The 14,707-nt window shown below is 41.4% G+C and overlaps 2 protein-coding genes across 2 annotated transcripts in view; both read left to right on the top strand.

Annotated features, from left to right (window-relative positions):
• Window positions 1-2,496, top strand: part of PKD1L2 (polycystin 1 like 2) — a 51,945-nt gene extending 49,449 nt beyond the window's left edge. The window contains exons 43-44 of the mRNA XM_019535443.1: window positions 1,148-1,279; window positions 2,090-2,496. Of these exons, the coding sequence (XP_019390988.1) occupies window positions 1,148-1,279; window positions 2,090-2,212 (255 nt within the window). The 3' untranslated portion in view covers window positions 2,213-2,496. The remainder of the gene's footprint in view (window positions 1-1,147; window positions 1,280-2,089) is intronic.
• Window positions 2,497-4,793: 2,297 nt separating this feature from the next.
• Window positions 4,794-14,549, top strand: GCSH (glycine cleavage system protein H). The gene is made up of 5 exons (XM_019535933.1): window positions 4,794-4,961; window positions 10,137-10,216; window positions 11,679-11,742; window positions 13,552-13,683; window positions 14,133-14,549. The coding sequence occupies exons 1-5, from the start codon at window positions 4,820-4,822 to the stop codon at window positions 14,228-14,230; spliced, it is 516 nt and encodes a 171-aa protein (XP_019391478.1). The 5' UTR covers window positions 4,794-4,819; the 3' UTR covers window positions 14,231-14,549.
• Window positions 14,550-14,707: the final 158 nt, after the last annotated feature.

Here is a 14,707-nt window from a genome sequence, read left to right as displayed (position 1 = left end):
CATTTAATGTTCATACTATAAAAGGAGAACTGCTTAGAGTTCTCAGTCTGACAACAGGGAGACTATCAATCACTATTAGATGCGTCTGGCATTAAAGGCTCTTCTGCCTACTTTATATATGGAAGCCAATCTCATCAAGACACAAAAAACGAACCTCATATATACCTCATTCCACACTGAATTTCTCCTACACCTTTCTTTGGAAAATGCAGTCAGGTTTTAAATAGTTATCTTGTCTGGTAGCCAATGCAAAATTATTGAAAGATTTGTTTAAATAACAGTGGAGGTAGTTGTGGAGGTAGTTGTTACTCTCCTACATGCCCTCATGAAACAAAACCTGACCAGCTTCTTGGGGAAGTTCTACATAGAGATCTTCTGCCCTTCACAAAAAGGAGCAAATATAATGTTTAGTCTCTTAATAATGTTTTCGAACCCTTTGACCTCTCAAGAAATTTTTTCAAGTATTAAAATATTCTTTAGGCAGTTATTTTGTGGATTAAATGAATTCTTCTTAGTATTCTTTGATTGTTTTATAGGTTTCTCTTCATTTAATAATTAAGATGACTCCATAGTCATATTACAACTTTAAGACTGCTGTGTAATGCCGGTGCCCATAATCCTGTAGTTCTGACACTGTTATCTTGTGCCTGTCTTACACAAGTCAGATATACTGTCCCTGAATTAAACATTTGTCAATCAATGAACACTTAGAATTTAAAACTGCAAAATGGATCCTGCCACGCATTGTATTTGCTACTGTGAGAAATCTAACTAAAGTATTGGGAGCATGAATCCCATTAGTAAACATGGCAAAGCTTTTGCTGCTTGCACTGTTTTCTTCTACAAATAAATAGATTATTCAGTGTCTAAATCTGTCAAGGCAACACCTTAATAGTTAGCTCGCACACAAACGTTAAAAACATAGAGTATTGCCTACAAAGTGTTTGAATATATCACATATTTGAAAAAAAATGCTCTATCCACCTAAACTGCAGTCAAGCAAGGTACAAAAATCATTTGGGAGAAAGGAAACATATTGCGTACTATATAGGCAGGCTATAGTTTCAGTGTATTAGATTGTTCCAAAGTGTAACATTTTTCTGCTTTAATAAAAAAACATTAATGCCTTGTTCCATTTATTTTCTAGGTCTTGGACTATAATCCAGTTTTGGGCTCCTTCTTAATTGGATCCTGCATTATTTTTATGACATTTGTGGTGCTGAACCTGTTCATTTCAGTTATATTGGTTGCTTTTAGCGAAGAACAGAAATATTATCAGGTGTGTTCGTCTAAATTGTTTTATTATTCATTAATGTTTATATTATGGAAGCATCTGGAGACCCCGGTCAGGATTGGGCTGTCCCATTGTGCTAGGAGGCGCATAAACACACAGTCCTATTAAGATCATTGCCTGTTCCAGTTATGAACATTTTGGGTTTTGCTAAAGCTCACTGCTCATTTATGTTCACAGGAGTGTTTGTATTAAAACCAGCCCCTCAGCCTAATGATCAAGAATATATGCATTCTCAGACAATGTACATACACAAAACAGAAAGCATCTAGATACCTAGGTTTTTTGCACAAATCTTATTTGTATTTATCATTTCTATAACACGTATACTCTAGATCCATTTAGTTTGGAATCCTGGCTCTATTTCAATCAATGGCAGAGTCCTGCTGACTTCCGTGGGGTCAGGATTTGACCTTTTAAAATCTGGCTTGTAGCTTCTTTGAAAATTATAGCTGTAGGTATCTGATCATGTGCAATATAATTTGCATCCAAAAATATGGAGCTGTAGGTACTGAGTTAGAAAATCCCCTTTGATTTTGCAGTATTGTGTATAGAGCCCTTAATAAGCATTGTTGATGTAGGGGCATGTATGTGACCTTGCCTGACTTGACTAGAAATTATGAAACATGCACAGCACATCTGCACTAATTGTTGAGATTCCACAAGTAAAATCTTGGGCGAGTTGAAATCAGTTGCTGCTGGCTTTAATAGGCAGGATTTTACCCTGTTTATTTGATGATTTAATAATGCATCTATAACTACCATCCTGAATTTTTATATTTATGTCATTATTTTTAGGCATCCGAAGAGGAAGAGATTGTTGATCTAATGCTGATGAAACTGTTCAGTTTCCTTGGGATTAAGTGCAAAAAAGAGCAGACAACCGATAGTGAGGAACGGAAAGAACTTGCCAGCACCTGACAAAGTTACTGAGCAATTGCTGTATGCAAAACCTCTTCCTTTTCCTTTTAACCAATAGTTGCTGCAGTTGGACTTAGATATTGTGGCTCCTACATGTATTATCCTTTTGAAGAGCTGTAGCACAAACAGAAGTACAAGTACATTTTGTGTTGTTTGATGTTGTTACATGATAGTACCAGAGAACTAACAGTAAATTTAGAATAATGTGTCCAATAGTGCACACTTCCTTGTTTTCTGTAAATCTACCAGTGTATACTTAATAAATGCTAAGCATTTATTGCAAATTTTGGCTAATACCACCGGTTTGTCAATTGTGAAGCCAGCAGGAGATAACCATTTATTCAGGCTGGGATTAAAAAGTTTTTGAAGGAACATATGTTTAAACCCACCATACCTAAACTCCTGATATGTTTTGAACTTAAGTTACTGACAGAGTACTAAGTTTGTTTCCCAAGAGCCACTACAATTTGAGACCAAGCTAAGTCTTTGTTTTTCTGGGGAAGCCAGGCACCATCATTATTTAATGGTCTGACAATCACTAAACTAGGGGTAGGCAACCCCTAGCACAGGTGCCAGAGCGTGGCATGTGAAGACACTTTGCTTGGCATGTGCAACTCAGGGCGGATGGCAGGAAAGGGGCTGGAGCTGTCCTGCCACGACAAGGCTTGGGTGCCTCGCAGCTCCCCTGCCATCTGTCCCTGGCATGCCAACATCTTATAACTCAGAGTTACAGATGTTTTCGGCACTCTGCCCAAAAACATTGCTGACCCCTGCCTTAGACAGTAGGTCAACGCTGGCTCACTGTCTTCCTTGAGTAGCACTATCTCCCCCACTAACTCTTCTCGAGCCAGAGTTGTTTAGTTTCTGGTAAATCCAACAGAATCAAAGCACCCCTCCCATTTCTGATGTTATAGATAACCACTGACAGCCAAAATCCCAGATTTTGGCAGGCATAATCTAGTTCAGTGGTTCTCAACCTTTGTCCTGCTGGGGCTCATTTGCAAACTAGAAACTGCGGAAGTGCAGAAGGGGGAATAACAGCAGAGGTGGGCTACGATGGCTGCAACTTAAGCACACATCTCAAGCTCCAAGCAAGGCACAAAGGCCACATCCTCAGAAAGACAGTTGGCCTGTGTCACCTGCTCATCAATTGCCCCCGTCTAGTCAAAAGTGGGGTGACTGACTTCTAGAGGCAAGTTCCTGAGAGATTCCTGAATCGCCCTCCTGAAATATTCACGTATTTTTCCACTCGTGGGAACTAAGTAACTGCCCTCTGGCTTCTCCACCCAACAGCCATGGGGTGTGTGGGCAAATCCCCAGGCTCTTGAGGCCGGTGAAAATGCAGCTTTTGGAAAGAAACGTAAACTACGTGAGGCGGCACTTCGCACAGCCGACCTGGCGGTTTCCCGCTTCCTTCTTCACTGTTGTGCACGTAAAATTTAGAGGCTGCTTGGAAAGGAAGAACGGAGCAAATGCCATGGGCAAGTCCACAGCCCCCAAATTCACAGCACTGGGGCTGGGGTTATACAGCGACTCCTTGCATGCAAGGTGCAGGCCTGAGGGAGCAGAGCTCCTTGCCCTTGCAGCCTCCTGCGTGCTCCTCGCCAGAGCGCTTGGAGGCTGCCCCGACGTGCCTGGTTGGGTCCCAGGCTCCCTCCCATATATAAAGCAAGCAGCAGAGCTTTTAATGCCAGACTCATCTCATCCTGGTTGATAGTCTCCCTGTTTGCAGGCTGCAAAATCTAAGCATCTCTCCTTTTATAGTATTGATATTAAATGTTTCATTAACACTAAGTAACTACTATCTTAACTAATCGGATTTGAATACAGTAGTGTTTCTTCCTACCCCTCGATGATCTCCTGAGGTCCCTTCCAGCCCTAATGTCTATAAAGTAGCCTGCTGGGTATCTACATTTCTGCAGCTATGAGCTGATGCCTCCTTCCCGAGGCAAATTATGCAATCTTTTGTTCACTGCTGATCCAGGGGAGAAGCCACCTGCTCCGGACACCTCAGCGTGGCCCCAGGGCCATGAGGAGACACTTTGGTGTGGCCCCGGGGCCCCAAGAGGTCTGTGCAGCAGCATTGCCACATCTTAAATACAAAATTGTTGTACCAGATGCTCAAAGTGACCGTATTAGCTAAAAAGCCAACGTCCACTGAAAGAATATGCAAAAAAAAAAAATGCAAATCAGTCTCGTAATGTACGATATCTATATATTGCTCACTGTAACTCCCAGTGAGGACCAGGTCCTCAATGTTGACGCGTTTCATTATTTCAAGGCTAGCCGGCATGAGGAAGGGCTGACAGGATACCCCCCAAAAAAATCAGTCAAGCCTTCCTCAGAGGAATTTGAGCTGCCTCAAAAATGATCGCCCCTTTTAAACAGCTGTCTACTATGATGGCTGAGTCAAGAGTTAATTCTCGTATAAATAGGATTGGGCGGTTGGTGGGGGGAGGGACAGAGGAAGGAGAGGTTGTGCGCATGCGGAGAGCTCCTCCCTCCCCCCTGTTCCCGGCGGCCGCCCCTCGCCCCGCCTCCTGACGCAGGCCCCGCCCCTTCCGGCCCCGAGGCGCGAGCCCAGGCCCCGCCCCCGCCCCGGCAAAGATGGCGCTGCGAGCGGTGCGGGTGCTGGGCGCCAAGTGGGCTCCTCTGCCCGCGCTCCCGGCCCTGGGCCGACCCCGCGCCGCCCCGCTCCCGCCCCCGCTCCGGGTCCGGGGCCTGGGCACCAGCGCGCTGCTGCTGGCCGGTGAGTGGAAGGAGCCGGGCGCCCTGGTGGGGCGGTTTGCGGCCCTATACACACTGGTGCCCTTCTCGCCTCCAGCAACGAGCGGGGTGCAGGTGCCCCTCGGGGTTTCCATCCCTGCGATGCTGGAGTGGCCTGACTCGGGTTGAAACCATAGAGAGCTGGGGGTGAAAGCCTTCCTGGGCTCTTCAGGGTGAAAAAGGGGGAGAAAGAGAGAAAGTTTTCTCCTCCCTTCCCCGCAGCTTTGTGTCATACTGAAAATATTTCTGGGAAAAATGGCACGACCGGTGACGTTTCTAATCTGAAGCAGGTTCTTTATTCCCAGGTTTTGGCTAGGAGGATCCAGATCAGTGGTTCTCAACCTTGGTCTCATTTGCAAAGATCGATTTGGCTTGTCCCAAGCCACAGCCTCAGTGCCCGGCTGCCTTCCCTTCTCTTCCCCCTTGCTGATAAACACCTGTCCTCCTCCACATAGGTGCACACCCCAGTAGTCCCCTCTACCCCCTGATCCCCAACACTGACCTTCATCTGACTGCCTGACTATGTGCTGGCCGTCTCTTGCCAGCCTGTAAGGAGCAACCCACACTTCTGTGCGTTTTTCCGGAACTTGCTCATGACCCTTTGAAATGCTCTCGCAACCGGCTTTGTCCATGGGTTGAGAAACACCGATCTAAATGATGTAGTTGGGGATGGTCCTGCTTTGAGCAAGGGGTTGGACTGGACCTCCCGAGGTTGCTTCCAACCCAAATTTTCTATGGATCTGTGATCCTGTACTTGCTATAATGTGTAGGGGTAGTTTGAGAACGAAGCCATTGCCTTTCTTTATGGAATCAGGTATAAACTATTAAGAAAGATTTAAAAAAAACAAAACAAAACAATGGCAGGCAATGCACAACATCCCACATGCATGCCAAAGAAGAGATGAAGGGATACAGTGATTTCCAGGCCCTGATCTTCCTCATAATTAATAGCTTGAGGGTCTTACCTTGACCCATGTAGCTTTCTGCACTGCTGCTGCTCCTATTAGTGCAAAGTGGTCTTCTCCTTAGCTGTTTTTGCTTAATTACAGGGTTAAGTCTTGAATTGGTTGATGTCATGCTGACCTGTCTGATGTATATAGCATTTCTTCTATACCATGTAGGTAATAATTTAAAACTGCACTCTTATTTTAAAGAGAGAAAATAAAGATCTTTATGCCTGTTCTGTGGTAGCTTGAGTTTCCCTCACTTTCTGCACATGTCTTCATGGGGATTTCAAAGAAAGGTAAGCCAATTAACTGAGTATCTGAATTTAAAGCATGCTAAAAATGAAACAAACTCACTTTGGAAATGAGTTAAGGCTTTGTTGCTTCTTAATAAGAACATCCACCCAGGGATTTTAGGTGCTTTAAATTCAAGCATCAGTTTGGCTTAATTTTCCTGAGTGTCCCTGTGTAGATGTGCTATCAGTTACCAGTAGCGCAGTGATGAATCTGGCATAGTGCACTGTTTGCTTAATCATGGGATTTTTGTGTTCAAAGTTCAGATGTTTGAGGCTGCTCCAAGTAGGATTAGTTATTAAGTCTCTGCAGTATGTAGAGACTCTGAATTTATTTATAATGTTTGTTGTTCCTATGCTAGGGTAGGAAGAAAAATTCTTCTATTGCTTTTCATATGCAACCAAGAACAATGTGTACCCTATTCCCAACGTTCAAAATGCTCAACTCTTATTTGGATCTAGATTGCATCTGAATTTTTAATTGTTTAAAGATCATATTTTGTTATACTTGTGAGTCTGGGTCAGATTCAGAAGGCATTTAGATGTCTAGAAACATGTCTTTGAATCTGGCATGTGACAAGCTGCTTTGTCTGCATTTGAAATGCTTAACAAATGTGTTCAGTTTGAACTGTGAACTGGTTTAGTCTTGTCTTCATGGTTCAGTGATAACTCCCCTGTAACCAATGGAATTCTGATTACCCGCAGACCCTTGTTTTTGACCTAAAAAGAAAAAATCTTATTTCCTTTATGTCAGGTCACATTCTAATGAGTGTTCTACATTCTGCTTTACATTTTGTTTGGGCTTTTTGATAGGCACTGGTATTTTGTGGGAACTAAACAAACATTTTTTTTCCCTGTTGCAGCAAAATGTTAACAAATATTTTTTATATAACTAGTGATCTTAGAAATTTTAACACTGGTTGACTAAACTTGCAAAAAAAATTGTGAAAACAATAAAATATGCAAGTCTTTGCTCCAGGAAAAAACAGTTTTCAGGGACCTGTTGAAGGGAAGGGGTTGAATTGGATTATAGATCTGTATATTAGCAAAGAGGGATTAAAGACAAGGGGAGGAAACATACTTGGATGGAATTTCAGGAAAAACTGTTCAATATGAGGAGATTTGTTCCAGATGGCAATGTGGAAAGAGCTCTTGGTGGAGAGATTAAGGATAGAGTACATTCAGAAGTGAGTGAGAATTCCTTTTACGAGATTAAACTTTTTAAAAGCTTTATTTGATAGATTAATTAGTAACAGATTTAATACTTAAAGATGCATCCAGTCCCCTAATATAAAAAGACATATTTAGTTTCCATCAACAGTACTCCCTTAACCCAAATCAATAGCCACAGAAATCTAGTGTTCTTTTTTCTTTTCCTTCCTGTTGGTGTCTGACAATTTGTTTCTCTTGATGTTAAGGTTCTGTTTTTCATCTTCTCTATAATTCACCCCTTCTTTTTCCCTAGAACTCTGCATAATCCAAATCTCATTATCTTCTACTTAAATGTCTGCTTTTAAATTTTAAATGTGTTCCAAGTTTGTTCCTTATGGTTAGCTTGAAGAACTTGCCCTTTCCTTCACTATTCAAAAAAAGTTTCTCAAACTTGCTAGTTTGGAGGCAAGAGAAGATACATAAAAAAACAGATTCCAAAAATTTCCACTGAATTTCCAGGGAAACATCTTTTTTATTATTTTTATTGTTTCTCCTCTGTAGAATGCTGATTTGATAGGACATTTTCCATTACTAAAACTCCCCTAACGTTTAGAGGTGCACCAATACATTGGTCCAATATCGGATCCGCACTGATATAAAGGAAATTGGCTGCATCGGAAATCGGCCTGATGTGGCTGAAAATTAGGCCGATAAATGCCTGTGTATGCACACAGCCCGGCAGCATGGAAAGCTGCGTGCAGTTGGTAAATCCATTGTGGTGGAAGGGGCAGATCAAGGCCCCTGCTGTGAGGGGGGAGTGGGGCAGGTGCTTTGTAGCTGGGGTGGGGTGTGGCATGGGATGGAGCTGCAGCTCATCTGGGAGGGGAGGGGGCTGTGCCCCCCAGAACTGCGTGGGGTGGCTGGACTGCAGCTGTTGGCTGGAGCCAGGGCTGCACTGGGCTCTTCTGGGTAGGGGCTAGGCTTGGGACAGGTGGTGGTGGTGGGGCTGGGAGGGGGCTGCAGCCACCCCAAATTTTGCCCTAGCCCCTCAGCCTCCCCTCCCAGCACCATTGCTGCCCACCTGGCACAGCCCCGGTCAACCCCCACCTGCACACCAGGAAGAGCCAGGACTGTGCCGGGTAGGCAGCAGCACATGCCCACCATTCCCTCCCCAGGAGCATGTGCAGCAGCAGGGAGCTGCCCCCCTCATCCCCAGAGCAAGCTGTCCATAGCTGTGTTCTGCTCCTGGCCTCAGGGTTGCATTTACCACCCTGGCTGGGCAGCGCCAGCCCCTGCCCCACTCCCTCCCTCACTGTGGGGGCTTTGATCTGGCCCCCAACAGACTTACTGGCAGGGCACTGCTCTCCATGGTGCCCAGCTATATTCCTGGCCATGTGCATGGGTGTGGCCATGCACATGTATGCAGCATTTTTTGGTGACATTATCGGCTATACCAGGCAAAATAATGCGATGGCTGGTAATGTTAATGTTTCTTTTTATCAGTGCCGATCTGATATGCGACAGATATATTAGTGGACCTCTAATTTCCTGTACTACAAATATGTTTATGTGGTGTGAGATACCATGATGATAAGTTTAAGAATATATATTTTATTGTGCAGACGGATGTATGAAGAGAGAGTAAACTTTGTAACAGAGTCTTAAATGATAACTGTCTTAACATGTGTCACAGGAGATCCAGTGGTTGTACAACAATTACTAATATCATAGGACCATATCCTGCTATCGTTACTCAGTTGGGTAATCCTTACTCGCATGACAAGTGTGATAGACTTCAGTGAATGAAGATAGCAGAATCAGGCCTTTTACTTAGCTTTGTGGGAATATGGTACAGAATGGATAAGACAGGATGTCATGGCCTCGTTTCTCGTTTTAAAAGGACTGTTTAGATTTTGTTTTGGGCAGAGTTGTGGCAGTCATCAATAACAAAGATATATTAAGAAACAACTATGGCTGAGGTTCTGCTAGTTAAAGTAGTTTACTTTGCATTAAAAATTAAATGTAGTAATGTGACCTCTCCATGCTACTTAGGAAAGTTAAAGTGTACTACATTGATTATGGCACTGAGAAGGTCATTTTGTCAGAGCTGTTACTGGATTTGGCTTTCTTAGGAGTAAAGAGGAGACTTGGCTTATTTAAACAATACTAAATATATAGAGAAGCCCCTTTAAAAGTTGTTTATGACGCACAGCAATGAATGCAAGTTAACATAAACTCTAGTTTAATAAATAATGTGATTTTCTTTTTCATCTAAGGCACCAGGTAGTGCTTTGGGCTGAATATTGTGCTCTGGTCATTGCTGCTGCTACTTCCTATGGCATATTTATATTTTATCTAAAGCCTAACCATGCCCCAGCTGATTCCAAATGGGAGTTGGTTTGTTTCCTGTTGGGTCGCTTACAGTGTAGTTCAGGAAGCCATTTTCTTTTCTCAGTGAATCTAGCTGCTTTTTTAATTTGTGTGTTAAATATTTAGACAGATAAAGCTAAATGAGGAACCGATGCACATTCCAACACCTCATGTGGATGTTGCACAGGACAAATGAGGTGATCTGACATTTGGTCGTAACGTAAAGCATTTACATTGCATTTCAAATTGTTCCATATAGGCAGTTCACATGTAGTTAATTACTGAGACTGTCAAGAAGATATTTTTAAGGGCAAAGGTTTTAGAACTGTTAATGTATTGGAACATTTAAGAAAGTGGAATTCCAGCTTCTTCTAAAATGTTGGGTCTGTTTCATTTTAGCCCGCAAATATACAGACAAGCATGAGTGGATATCTGTTGAAAATGGTATTGGAACAGTAGGAATCAGCAATTTTGCACAGGTATTGTTTTTTTTTTTCACCCCAGTCTGCAATATTTACTTATACATACCTAAGTTTGTCCTTAATGTTTGGATTGTTACTGTCCTTTTATTGTTTTAATTGCATATGTTGGACACTGAGGCCTATTTTGGACTTGGATTTTAAATTATTTCTAAAACACATCCTGCTGTCTCAGCATTCTGTGAAACTATTGATTGTTGCAGTTTTCCATAGGATTAACTAAAGTTCAATATGAATCTTATCTGCTAAATCAGAATAACAGATCAGATTTATTACTTTAATCCTGTTTTCATTGTGAGCTTTAGGAGTGATAGCTACATGAAAAAAATTGCCCTTTTATGCCAAAATCTACCTGGACTTCGTGTGTAACTCCTTTGATTGAAAAGGGGTTGTGTATAGTGTACTACAGCTGCCTCTAAATGGTGGGGCTACCCAGAGAAACTGGACATACTGGTTTTCAAACTCTTGGATGGGGATATTTTTAACTTGAATCCTAGTTTAATAAGATGCTGATCAAAGAGAGACATTTATAAATGAACACAAAAATCCAGAGCACCCTATCTGAACCTACAACAGCCAAATGTGATGTGATGTATGGGATGCTTGAAAAGCTGTCTTAAGGTTTGTGTGAATGGGATTAATATTACATAGGATAAATAGTATTTTTCTTGTAATTTCAGCTCTCTGGCTGTAAATAATATGCATGCTGTGAAAGTTTGCTTCACTTGTATAGAATGGAGGCAGATTTGTTTCTTAAAGGCCTTGATGGCTGTTGAACTTCAGTGGCAAGACTCCCATTTACTCAAATGTAGGGTGACTATAATAAGTTCAGGGAAATCCAGAGCAGAGGATGGCAGCACCCTCTCCTGATTTCTCCATGGCTTACAGGTTTGTGCCAGCTGGGACTTGTCTGGGAGGCCAAGACAGCCTATAAAATCTGGGACTGTCCTAGCCAGTCCAGGACATATGGTCACCCTACTCAAATAGGACAAAATGAAAGATCACTGAGTACTGTGTACTAGTCAATATTTTGACGTTTATCAGGAAACCAGGAGTTGTGCACAGCTTGGTCATGACACACACAGTAAATACTTCATGCTTTGGGAAGCATATCTTGGTCCCTAAGGTCACTGAATTTTACCTCTAGAATCTGTCCTTGTTCTTTCCTTTTGCCTGGAGGAATCCTCATGCAAGTCTTTTTCTTACAACATCATAATGCAACCATAAACTTAATTAAAACCTGACACGAAGTAGTACCTTGCGATTTAGAGGGCACAAGAAGCTAATTTAACTTGTAAATAAAATATCGAATGTGGCTGACTTTGTTTAATCATAGTGCCCATCATACTTGAAGAAATACAATTAATAAATGTAATCAGTTGTGGAGCTGCTATTATGAATTATTTCCCAACATTCAAATAGCATTTAATGTACATGCCTGCTGCATCTGTTTTCCTTTTAGGAAGCATTAGGAGATGTTGTTTATTGTAGCCTTCCAGAAGTTGGAACAAAGTTGAATAAGCAGGGTAAGTGTGGTTTTTTGTTTTGTTTTTTTAAACTGTTAAACTATTTCTATAACACACATCTTAATTTTTAACTTGATCTTTATATCACCTGCACCAGTTCTTATCATCTTGCTTGCATCAGCATTGCTTGATTCTGTAATATGTATATTAATTAGCATTGTTGTATTGGATTGTATGTAAGGTATGGATATTTATGTTTCTAAGATGGCTAAGATCTTTGTTTCCAAACTGTCAGTGCTATAACAAGGTACTATAGAATTCTCCACCATTTATTAACGGGGGTTAGAATCTGGCTTGATAATTGTAGTTTCAGTTAGTTAATCTAAAATGTAAACACTTTAATTTCATGCAGGCTTAAATAGAATTGCTACAATAAAGGCACATCTACACATTGCCGTACGGCAACACAGTGTGTCACTATGGTGCGCTACAGCGACGTAGTGCTCACAGGGGTCTACATGTGATAGCCAGCTACATTGCTGTAGCGGTGCGCTCCCCAGTGTAGCGCATGCACTGCTACATCAAAATCTAACAGTGTGACATGAATGGCACAGTAACCACCCATGCTGTGCTATGTTTTAGCACTTCCAAAAAGAAGCGCTAAAGCACGCTGCCGTAGCAACATCGCTGTAGGGTGACACAGATGTGCCCAAACTACACTTTAAAACTGAGGTTACTTTTATGCTGTGATTTGAAAACCTGGCAGTGTTCTCAAATGGTTTACTTGGCTTGTCTTTCACAAGCTGTTTCTTTGTTGAGGTTAACGAATTAATATGGGAGAGCTGATGTAGACTTTACAGATACAAAGTTGTGTATACACATTAGCCCCTACACCCAGTCAGTAACAAAGCAGAGGTGAGCACTTGGGAGTTCCCAACCCTGTGCTTGAGCCATACCACTTCTCAGTTATTTTAAGTGTGTGTTATTAAATCATAAAAAAAGTAGCAATGTGGAAATCACTGCTGAAGAGTGTCCCTTTGCAAGCAGGAGAAAATCTTTTTCCTTTCTGTGCCCTTAAGGAAGGGGATGGCTTTATAGTACATGAAGAGATAATCCACCATTGACTAGGGATGTAGCAAATTGCATAACGAGATTAGAAGAGAGGTGGTGTAAGGGTCAGCCTCGCACTATGCAAAGTTTGAGTCGCAAGCTTTAGACAAAGGTCCATAATCAGCATACCACATTGTAACCTTCCTAAGTGGAATGGAGTGGTCACATTCTGCTTCACAAAGGTCCTGTCTCTTTCAATGGGTAATGAACAAACTCAGTTTTAACCCTACTGGAAAGAATTTTGTTCCCTTCTTCCTCCTTTTATTCTGCTTGATCTAGATCTACTTCTAAGTGCTCCCTGGATGTGTTGCATTTTATTTCTCAGAGCTTGAACCTGCCTGCCCTTTTGAGAGCTTCATGTTCTTCCAGACTTTGTCTTATTTCTTTGCAGTGTGAGTTGTTAATGTTAGCATTGCCCCAAAATTGCCCGCATATTTTACATGTGGTTATTAAAATGACAAGGGCAGGACAAGGTAAATAACAAATTCAATCCCTTGTATAGTACTTGGTTGTATTATTACTGAACTACCCCTTCTCTTTGAGTACTTAAAATCTCTAGTTGTTGTAATGAAATTGGAGCATTAAATTGCCTCTCAGCCTTTTGGGATGAGACAGACTTACATTCTTCATTGGTTAGTTTCCAAAGACTGACGTGATCAGTTTGGGTCATCTTTAAATCATTCATCAACCACATTAAATCACTGAATGTTTTCTCTTCTTAAAAAAAACAAACCCCAAAAAACATATTCTGTATTTCAGATGAGTTTGGCGCTCTGGAAAGTGTGAAAGCTGCTAGTGAACTATATTCTCCTCTCACAGGAGAAGTAACCGAAATTAACACTGCCCTTGCAGATAATCCAGGACTTGTCAATAAATCTTGTTACAACGATGGTAAGGGACTGTTTATCCTTTCAATGAATGAACAGCACTGCTGTGTTTAAGATCAGATGATGCCTCTATCACAAGTAGAACCAAACTCGTCCAGTGTAATTATAGAACAGGAATTAATTTCTTAGTATTTTCCAACCACTGTGAGCACCAGAGTTAAATGCTTTTAGTTTTGTTTTGACTAGCCCGTTTTTTTAAGGGATGAATTTACTGGGTGAAACTAAATTAACTTGTGGATAGTAAAGACCAACCATATTTTGATTGTATTTCCATCTCTTAACAGACTTTGCCTTCTGACCATTGTTTAGTTCATGCAAGGCACTCAGATTCTACTGAGTATCACAGTTTTGAATAGCTATTGTTGTATTGGGGGTAGCATGGCTGGACATACCTTTTTTTTTTATAGGATACAAGCAACTTCTTTTAAATATGACTTTCTTGCTTGATTTCAGGTTGGCTTATCAAAATGACTGTGGACAGCCCTTCTGAACTTGATGAACTGATGAGTGAGGATGCATACGAGAAATACATAAAATCCATTGAAGACTGACCTGGACCACTATAATAAACCAGCATAAAACTTACTCCAGTGTAGTTTTGTTGCAAATTAGTAGTGTACAGGAGGTCTCACATTGGGTGGCTTGAAAAACTGTGTATTGCAGAGAACTTGGATAATGTTTCGAGGGAAAAACACGACTTCTGAATCCTGTACTAAAGAGCAAACTTTCAGCTGACCATAAATGACTGCAGATAAAAAAAAAAAAAAAAAAAATTAATGTTCTCACCTTTTTGCACACCTGTTTTTTAGCTTATGTATATCATTTCAACGTTTGGAACCATATCATCTGGAGTAAAATACATGTCTAGTTTATAAAAATAGACACTTATCAAGTAGCATTGTGATATGCAACAGCCTTAATTTAGTAGCATTGTCACTGTATTCCGCACTGCAGTCTTCTATCCAAATACACTTATGGCTAATTGGGTGTTCTGATACAAAAGCTGCATTGCTGCCTTCAGAACTCAC

The sequence above is a fragment of the Crocodylus porosus genome, unplaced genomic scaffold (assembly GCF_001723895.1).
Source record: "Crocodylus porosus isolate Cpor-Errol unplaced genomic scaffold, CroPor_comp1, whole genome shotgun sequence".
In the NCBI taxonomy this organism is placed as follows: Eukaryota; Metazoa; Chordata; order Crocodylia; family Crocodylidae; genus Crocodylus; species Crocodylus porosus.
This window is presented reverse-complemented; position numbering and strand designations above follow the sequence as displayed.

Bases quoted from the DNA above. Each gene is read 5' to 3' on its own strand.
- GCSH (XM_019535933.1), top strand. From the start codon at position 4,820: ATGGCGCTGCGAGCGGTGCGGGTGCTGGGCGCCAAGTGGGCTCCTCTG. The intron at 4,962-10,136 runs GTGAGTGGAAGG...GTTTCATTTTAG, and splicing joins CAGCGCGCTGCTGCTGGCCG to CCCGCAAATATACAGACAAG. The intron at 13,684-14,132 runs GTAAGGGACTGT...GCTTGATTTCAG, and splicing joins TAAATCTTGTTACAACGATG to GTTGGCTTATCAAAATGACT.